At 55.7% G+C, this 9174-nt stretch overlaps 2 protein-coding genes across 2 annotated transcripts; both read right to left on the bottom strand.

The window, feature by feature from the left end:
* Nucleotides 1-1840: 1840 nt before the first annotated feature.
* Nucleotides 1841-3975, bottom strand: VDBG_06014 (conserved hypothetical protein; the record flags this gene model as incomplete). The annotated part of the gene is made up of 3 exons (XM_003003526.1): nt 1841-2982; nt 3098-3323; nt 3400-3975. The coding sequence occupies 3 exons, from the start codon at nt 3973-3975 to the stop codon at nt 1841-1843; spliced, it is 1944 nt and encodes a 647-aa protein (XP_003003572.1).
* A 3618-nt stretch (nt 3976-7593) lies between these two features.
* VDBG_06013 (conserved hypothetical protein) lies at nt 7594-8399 on the bottom strand (the record flags this gene model as incomplete). Its single annotated transcript, XM_003003525.1, has 3 exons — nt 7594-7635; nt 7729-7972; nt 8044-8399. 3 exons carry the CDS (start codon nt 8397-8399, stop codon nt 7594-7596), a joined length of 642 nt encoding a protein of 213 aa, XP_003003571.1.
* Between the last annotated feature and the right edge of the window lie 775 nt (nt 8400-9174).

Raw genomic sequence — 9174 nt, 5'->3', positions numbered from 1 at the left:
CTTGTTGGTTTGATGTGAATTAAAGAGGTAATGAAGTAGGTGGTAGGAAGAGTCACGCGAAAGTGAATGCGCGCGAGGTGAAGGGGATCTTTGATGTGTGTTCGTGTGGTGGTAGGAACAGGATCCGGGAGGTGGACGGAGTTCGTTGCAAGGTGTGAAGAAACTTGCGTTGAAGATTGTCAAGAGGCAGGCAGATGGATGGATGGGCAAGGCGCGGCTTGAAGAGCTCCAGTCCAAAATTTTCCTGGACGCTTCAGGGTGTCCCAGAACTTTTTCTCTGCGGCACCCCACTACGGATGGCGCTAGCCTGATAAGCCCTCTTATCGAGCCTATGGCAACGGCGGGACGACAGCCTGCGCAAGGCAGAGGTCCAGCACAGTCTGGGGAAGGCAAACACCTGAGCGCCTGAACTCTTTTGCTTCCGTCTCCATCCATCTCGAGTCCTTGGCCAGTGCGGTGGGTTCACATGCAGGCGGCAGGCGCAGGGTACTTGATAGTGGGCCACCATACGGCAGTGGCAGAGCAGTAGCAGCAGCAGCACTGGCAGGCGCGGTGGATTGATCCACTGGCAGGACCGGAGCGGTGAGGTGCTACATGATGCCATTCTCTGTCATCAAGCATGGGCTGGTTCCAGGCCTCAGCGGCTTTGTCAACTGAATTGACTTTTCGGATCGACGGGGCGAGACAAGATTCGCAACAGCCTACCCTAGAAGGGACCCCTACACACTACTCACTACTCCTTCGTTGCCACGCCGCCGACCTGAATCACTACACCCGCGACCGCCCCCCGGCCTCTGCCACAGCATGCGCCATCTCGCCTACCTCAGACGAGGGGCTTGCTGGACACTGAGCCACGCCCGGCCTGCGTCCCCCGTGCCTGCACCCAGCATCGGCCCGGGCACGAGCACAATGCCCACCGCCGCAGGGTCCACCCGTCGTGCTCAACGTGGTGTGTCGGCGCTCCTCTGAGGCCTATTGTCAGAGAAAAGTGCCTCGACGTTGGCCTTGGAGGTGACGCAGAGGATCTCTCACTCGGTCGGGCCCAAGACGTCCACCTTGACCTTGTTGGCGGTCGTGGCTGCCATCTTCATTATTGCGAGGCACCGAGTCCGAGGTGCGTCGAACAAGATGACTTTGTTTGGTAGCTTTCGCGTGCTTAGTCCACCACTTACACGAATGCATGTTGTATGTAACTTCCGAAGCCACGGTCTGCTTTCACTAAACACGAAAGAGCCAAGCCGCACCTAAGAGTCGTGCCCGCTATTGTATAGGAGTACCCTCCCAGAGAACCACTTTGGGCCGGGACCCCAAATCATGTAGTCAGCCTGCTTCATTCTTAACCTGTTACCCATATCATCAAGGACAAGGATCACCACTTTGTGTTACTTGGAGTTCCCATCCCAAGGTAATAATTAAGCTGCACAAAGCCTCTACGAAGTGCTTGTGAAACATACGCCCGCTACGTCTAGTGTTTGTCAGTTTCTTCAGCCGTCCCTGTTCGAGTGATTTACCCTGTGACCCAAAGCCCGTAACTTTGCTGTTATTACTGCAACGTTTGCCTGTCCATCCTCAAGCTTCATCCATCCGCTCAACACCCTCGTCGCTGTGAAATGTGTCTATACTTTAGAACGAAGACCGATGCTGAAGAAGAAATAATGGTCATTGTACACGTGACGCTCCTGCAGTTGTCCTCCCGAAAGCAGAAATTCATTAAAAGCCGGTATCGGGTGAATACTCTCGAAATTGATGGCGAGGGCGAATAGAAGGGTGGAAAAGTATTCGGCTCGTCACTGCAGTGCCGGTTGAGAGAAGCGCTCTTTCTCAAACAGCAGCCGAGCCATCATGCCATCTGTTCGATTGGCGTAACGGACTTTGATCTCTGGCGTGTTATCTTCCCGCTCACAGTGTAGACCAGGTCCACGGTCCAGAAGTGGCAGATTTGCGCCTGCGCACATGGAATCGAGCCATACAGTGGCGCGACCAACGGCACCATAACGTAATCAACGAAATTTCTCTTCACCGAGCGATATGAGAAGTTCATATCCTGTGCCAGACCCGCCTCAATCATCTCGCGTTCCCTCGTTCGTACGCACACGTCGTGGTATCGTTCGTAAAGGAACAAGAACAAGGCGACCTCCATAATGCCAACTGTGCGGATGATGTTGGAGACGGTAAAGATCCATCCAAGATTGTGAGGGTCTTCGTTTCCTTCGGCGACCCATTGAAACAGCGTTGATGCGATGACTAGAATCGTCATCTGTACCGGGAGAAAGTGTGCCTCGAAAAGACGATGGCTGAGAACGAGGAGACACCACCAGTTGGGACCTGACAGTGTGTCTTGAGTGATGTCAGAAAAGACACCGCTCTCGTGGGACTGATTGGTGTCTGGTTGTAATTCGGGGACGTAAACATTTGAATCGTTATCCAAGGGCGTATGCAAAGGTCGGTATGCCCTCGAAGTATGCTTCCTCTCCCGAAGGAGCTCCGCGAACTTGCGCATGGCGTATCCTGTATCTAGAGCTCCCCACATGTGTCGGAGGGCCTGTTTGTAACGTGCTTGCATATCGGCATAAACGCCACGCAGCCCTTTGATGCTACCAGCTGTTACGTTGCTTTGGCTGACTGGGCTGTACACCGTCCGACAGGTCAGGTTTCCGTTAAGAGCAAAGAGGCACTTGAGGTACATGTGCAGGTCTTCGCCGATGGCTTCACTGTCGCAGTCCCACCCTCCCACGCGGTCGACAAGCTTCAGGGGGAGCGAGTAGACTGAGGTTGGTGGTGCTACAGAAGACCCTTTGTAAAGCCCGGAAAGACCACCGGCGCCCCAAAGAATGTCCGCAACACGTACGACTGCGGGGACGATGTGCGCGTTGCGATCAAAGATGATGGGTGCCGCGTACAACGTCGTATCAGCCTTTTCTGGATGCGCCATATGCATGGTGGTGATCAGCGCCGTGTAGTTGGCTGACAGGTGGCTGTCCGCTGCACAAAAATAGTGTTAGCAAATGATAGCCATCGCATCGTGCTTGAACGTATTTTCTCAGGGATTCCCCAGGCAAAGCCACTCGCTATAAGGTGCTGACAGGTGACCACGTACCATCAATCCCGGTAAAAATGACATCCCTTCGATCCGCAAAGGCGTAGTTCTGGCTCGCCATCCGTGCTGCCCAGGCCACGTTGCTGCCCTTTCCGGCAGCCTCGTTTGGAATATCGGATGGATGGACGGTGTAAGTGATGTTGCGAAACTTTTTCAGAAATTCTTGAATGAGTGAGGTAGCCTTAAGCTCGCAGTTGGCTTCACGAGACTCCATGCCGAGATAGATCTATGCATAGGCTATGGTCAGCTACGCACAAACCAAAGCAACATGACCGTCACAATCAAAAGAAAACCCCACTTACGTCGTACGAGTTGACCGCTTGCGGGTGCGATGCGAGTACTTCGAGGGTCTCCCTGAGCGTGTCCACTTCCTCCTTGTAGTTAGGAATAATGATGGCGTGGATGACATGGTCGACAACATAGTCTGACGATTCGCTATAGGCCTCAACCTGTGGATCGCCAGGCTGGCTGGTGATGGAAGAACAGGCGTAGTACGAGGTCAAGGTCTCTGAGCTAGAGAGAGAGGAGGAGGAACCTCGGCGGCGGTGGGCGAATTTAAAGTCGCGAAGCCTCTTGTTGAGCGCAGTCTTCTTGAGGTTCCAAGTCATGCTGATGACGGCGTAACATGAACGAAAGGGGAACGCGAAGACCAGGAAGTGGATGAACAAGCAGTAATACGCGAACACTATGGTTGGCCAGTCCTTTGCGAAGAATGATGTCGGGCCTTTAGCGGGCTGTGGCCCGGGGTGTCGAAAGTTATGCGCATAGGCGAGATGCGATGCAGCCGATGCCCGCGAGATGACCCAGTAGCTGAGGGCAAGGAGAGCGATCATGGCCAGCCCGCCAGCGCGGCGGCTGCACCAAGCGAAGAGCGACATGGCTCAGTCGTGACGAACAATCGTGTGTGGTATAGCTGTGACGTGTGGTGAAGTCCAGCCCAGTGAGGGTCTGGGGGAAGGAGGGAAGGCACCCGGTATCTTGGTGACGGTTCGGGTGAAGAGATGCCTGGAAGCAAGAAGACTTCCAGATTTCCAAGACTGATGAGAGATCTAGGGTTGCAACTGTTTCGCGGGTGAGGGGCGACGAGTCGAGTTGCGTAGGAGATCGAATAGGGTCGTCTTCAACTCCCTTTGACTTTAGTGTGCTGGAGGAGTGATGGAAGGATGAAATTGCAGCGTCACTGCTGGTTCCGGCAGGAAGAGAAGGGAGAGAGTGAAGAGAGAATAAGACCAAGTGGCTCTGGTGTGCTGAGTATGACAAGAAAGGCGGAGAGCTCTTGATATGGGAGAGGGCAGGTCATCACGGTCTGAGACAGAGGGAAAGTGTGAGCTATCCAGGACCTGTAGAAGCGGCACGATACTCCATATAGCAAGCAAGAACGACCAGATCTGCCTTGTGTACCTACCTAGACTAAGGTACCTCCACGTCCATCATGTACCTATGACAAAGGGGGTGTGAGGGGGGAAAGGGTCCTGTCCAAGCTTCTGGCAAACAAGCACCCCTTCGCCGTCAGTGCCACTTCGGAACGGGGCCATCATCACGATCACCTGTAGAGAGATGAGATGCCAGTGCGGGCTGGTAAGCCTAGAGGGTTGCGCCGTCCAGTACACGAGCAGGTCTACCTCGTGTGGCGGTGGGGGGTGATGGGATTGGGTGTCAAGGACAGGGTTCTCTCCGAAGGTAGGGGGTAGGAGTATAAGGAGAAAGGGCTCGTTAGGCAATGCCCAATGCTCCTAGACTTGCGTGATGCACGCCCTTTTTGCCAGTGTTGGAGCCATTGTGGGGTCTCGATCACGATACTTCGTTGAGCCAGCCGAGCCTTCTTTGGGAAATGGCACCGGCTGCCTCTCCTAGGCCGACATGAAGTGGTTCGCACCAAGTTGGTCCCACCTCCTGTTCTCAAGGGACCAGAGCTAGGTACAGAGCTGTGGGGGTCTTCCCCAGAGGAACCAGGAAGGTAGGTAGGGTCCCCCAGTGCTGGAACGGGTTGGATGCTGTCGTCGAGATTGATCTGGGAGACTTCCTTGGCACTGCCATGTCATCGACCTAGGTAAGGTAGGGAAAGGTAGCTGGGAAATGAGTGCATGCAGCCGGACAGGTTCAAGAAACGTACAAAAGCGCAGAAACTTGTTCACACCCGGCACGATACAAGATACGCCATTGCGACGTACGAAGAAACAACTCGTGCCAGAAAGCACAGCTTTGTCCTGGTCTTTCTCTTACCAGCCTATTCGCTTGCTCAGTACGGTCTGACTCGCCAACAAGAGAGAAGTCCTCCAAGTAGACCTGAGTGTGCCCAAGTTGAAGCAGTTGGGACAGTATTCATGACAAACGAGGCGATATCGACGACCTAGCCCTTCTAGCCAATAAGGCCGCAAGCGCATCTTGTTGCACCAACGCTCGAGTCCAGCCGACGTGGCTTGGGCCAGGGGAAATGAGACGGGCTAACCTCGAGTAGACGGGCTTGCTTTGAGTTGTTTGACACCCCTCGCTCTCGATTTCGACGACTCACATGGCGAGGCAAAGAGACAGCCAACCAAATAGACAGACGAACCCCGCGGTGCTCGTCAATCTCCGAAGGGGTTCTCGAACGGTCCTTACTTCGTCGACGCGGCACCAGTGTCTGGCTGGTCTAGGGGACAGTGACCGCGGAACTTGAGAGCCTCGGCCAGGTTCGTCAACTCCATCTGAAGGAGTTTCGTAGCGTCGGTCTGCGGCACAGCCTTGTTGATGGGCTTTGCGATGGTTCGGGACAGGCTTGCCGATGGGCGAATGCTGCTGCCTAGGAAGAGTTTCTGCGTTGTCGCATGGGACGCGCGTTGAATCATGTCAGGGCGCTTCTGAATTCCCTCTGATGGGGCGGCCATTTTGACTTTGGGGCCCTGGACCCCCTCCTTTTTCCCGCCTGGGGAGGTCGTCGTAGCTTCACTGCATTTCCTCTACCGACCGTACTAACAGCACCAGTGGCCCCCACATCTGTCTCCAGCTTACATCTGAGTGGCTCGGTATTCCAGAACGGGACCAGATCTCGTGGGTTGGCTGGCCCCCAGGCGTGCGTCCTGTCTGGACCCTAGTCAGACTTGTCCCCCCTCCCGTTTTCGCACCTTCAGCTGATGTTGATTCGTCTCAATTCCAAGGTCCGTGTTAGCATCCATGTTCTATTTGTTTTGGCTGGCATGCCGTCAACGCTTGCTGGAATGCTGTGGCATGGCTGACAAAGTTCAAGACCCTGGTACTTATATCGCGATGTGCATTGCCCTGTTGTATTCATTCGCTAGTCACGCCGAGTACCGATTCGGGTGAACATCTGCTGGTAGCGCGAGCAGATGCTACAGTTCTCCTCCTTCAGGGTTGTGTACATCAGACGAGGGGGACGGAGAGAGAGAGAGAGAGAGAGAGATGGAGGGAGCACAGCAATCGAGACCACACCCACCTGTGAACATGTGCGGCCCAAAACTTATCATGTGCATCATCGTGATCACCCTGCCCGCATGAATAAGAGCTCCGTGATACCCCCAAACAGCATCGCATCGAGCGCGCAGTGCAAGACAGGCGGCGCGATCGGCGGATGAGAAGAGAAAATGTCCTCCAATCCCCAAAGCACGCCCACGGCTGGATGGCCTCTTTCGGCTGAACGATAGAGTTCAGGGGCGGTGCAGTGAAGACGACTCATTTCCCACGTGAAAAATGACGGCGCTTGAGTGGATCAGACACCGGTGCATGCTGGCTCCGCTTGTTCGGCAAGGAAAAGCGGCCTGAACTGCCGTCTGGCAGGCCGTCACGGGTCCCCTCGAGCTTGGGGGAATATTGCGACGGAGACAATATCGGGGGGTGGGCAGTCATCTCGTTGCCTGAAGCTGTGCTTCGATTCTGGACATATCGTCAAGGCCCCGCAAGGACGCGTTCAGCGTTCAAAAACCAAAACTGCCTGAGCCACCTCACTCTGCTCGAGCCGTTTGACTTGCCTCCGAAAAGTCATGAATCCTGCGCCACAAGTGTGCGCGTCAATAGGAATCGGCCCTAAGGCACTGAGCAATATGAGAATTGTCGCGGAGCTGAGTGGAACACGAGATGGCCAGTGCTGTGCTCTGTGCTGTCAGCTTCACCGCCCGCCAGTGACCCCACGTCTGGGCTCTGCGACGGGACCGGCACTCTTAAGCGTCGGCTACCCATATGGGCGCGACGTTGTCCACTCCAGGCAACCGTTCAAATCCAGCCCAATGCGTCGAGTTCTCCATTTGCATAGCCACTGATGCTCCAGGCAGACGTTTTGGATTCGCTCAAGGAGTCAAATAGCGACAGATAGTAGCAGGGTACCAGTCAAACAGTCTCAGGTCGAAGTCTCAATTGGGCGTGCCGTAAACTCCTTTTCGACAAGGTACTTTTTTTCGGCCCTTGGGAGAAAGGGAGGGGGGTATCTCTAAGCAAACTGTAATCGGATTCCGGCATCCTAGCCAGACCCTCTCGTAAAAAGAATATTTCGTCGCTGGCCGCAATCACACCACCTTCTCGAAAAGTACCTGAATCGGCTTCGCGGCCTGCGCGACCTAGTCAGCATACGCGTCGAGGAGAGGAAAGGGTTAGGTGCAGGCGCCAGCCAGGAGAGGGAAGGAGACGGGGGCACAACAAACATCAATAAATTTCTCCAGGTCCTTGTCGAGATTCGCCAGGTCATCCTTGCGCTTCTTGTTCTCGGAGATGAGCTTTTGCTTGCGCTTCAGGAGCTCCTGTCTCTGTTGCTCGAGGGTCTCACGCTGAGCGCGTTCGTGAGCGATGCGCGCCGTCATGAGCGCGTTCTCGTCGTCGGTCGCCTGGTCGGGATGCTGATCGAGAAAGTCCTCGACAGGAATGAGCGGCAGGCGCAGATGCGAGTGGCTGCGCTGATGTCAGTCTTCCGTGGCATTGCGGAGGAGGCGACGAGCAGGATAAGGGCAAGAGCAACTCACTCGTACTCGTCGCAGGCAGCGATCTCGCCCTGTAGGTGGCGCTGCTCGTAGTAAAGGTTCTGTAGCTGGAGGTGCAGGGTGTCGACGGCCTGACGGTCCTCGGCGGTAGTCGCCTTCGTCTCGCGGGCAGAGAAGTGGGCGGCGCGGTGGAGGCCTCGGAGGTGGGCTATGTTGGTGAACAGAAGCTTCTGCTGCTTAGACAGGGTGGCCTCGAGGTCGGCAGGGAGACGGGCGCCGGCTTCATCGGCAGTGGACAGGAGGGCGACGAGAGCATCCGCCTGTTCGCGGGATTCGGCAGAGGTGCGCAGCACGGCGTCGAGGCGGAGGTCGGAGACCTGGGGTTGCGAGGAGGTCATGGCTGGGTCGGAGCCGGGACGCGGCGTAGGGACGTCGGCTTACGGGAGGGCGACGAAGAGAGGATGAGCTCTGAACAGGCAGGCAGACGGGGACTTGTATGTTGAAGGACGGTCGGGGCCTCGGAGGGTTTATGCGAGGCGGATGGCGGAAGCGCCGGAAGGCTGACGGGCAATGGTGGGATTGAAAATCCGGGGAGGGAGGGAAGGCTGACAGAAGCCTTCCAGCTGGCCTTGCATTCAGGTACAGTACAGTGCACTGCACCTGGGGCGACGACGCATGGACCAGGAGACAGACGGCCATGTGATAGGACAGCTCAATGGTGAACAGCTCGATTCGCTTAGGTAGGAAGGCCCTGTAGGTCCAGCGTGGCAGCCCCGCTGCGTTGCGTGGCAGTCGGAGCCCGAAGCCTCCGCTTAGGTACGCCTACCTGGGTGCCGACCTAGCAAGCGTAGAATGGCGCCTAGGAATGCTGGCCGTCGTGTGCTACTGGTCATCTCTCGTCGCTGACGTGGGTGGCCTTTAGATTCACCCAGTGTCCTATGGGAAGATGGCACTTGAGGACGAAGAAAGCACCGGACTGAGAGTACTAAATCATACACCACCGAGAGCCATCACAGGGTTCCTGCCTAGGTAGTATCATCAACGGCCTTCGAACGCAAAAGGCAGCATGCCATCATTCCGCCTGTATCTCTACCAGCAAAAAGTCAGATCCTGGCCCACTGTTTTCGCCTTATTGCCCATTGCCATGTCGTGCAGACTCATCTCCACGCATCA

This window comes from Verticillium alfalfae, genomic scaffold (assembly GCF_000150825.1).
Source record: "Verticillium alfalfae VaMs.102 supercont1.7 genomic scaffold, whole genome shotgun sequence".
In the NCBI taxonomy this organism is placed as follows: Eukaryota; Fungi; Ascomycota; class Sordariomycetes; order Glomerellales; family Plectosphaerellaceae; genus Verticillium; species Verticillium alfalfae.
The sequence above is the reverse complement of the archived record's forward strand: the minus strand, read 5'-3'. Positions and strand labels throughout refer to the sequence as shown.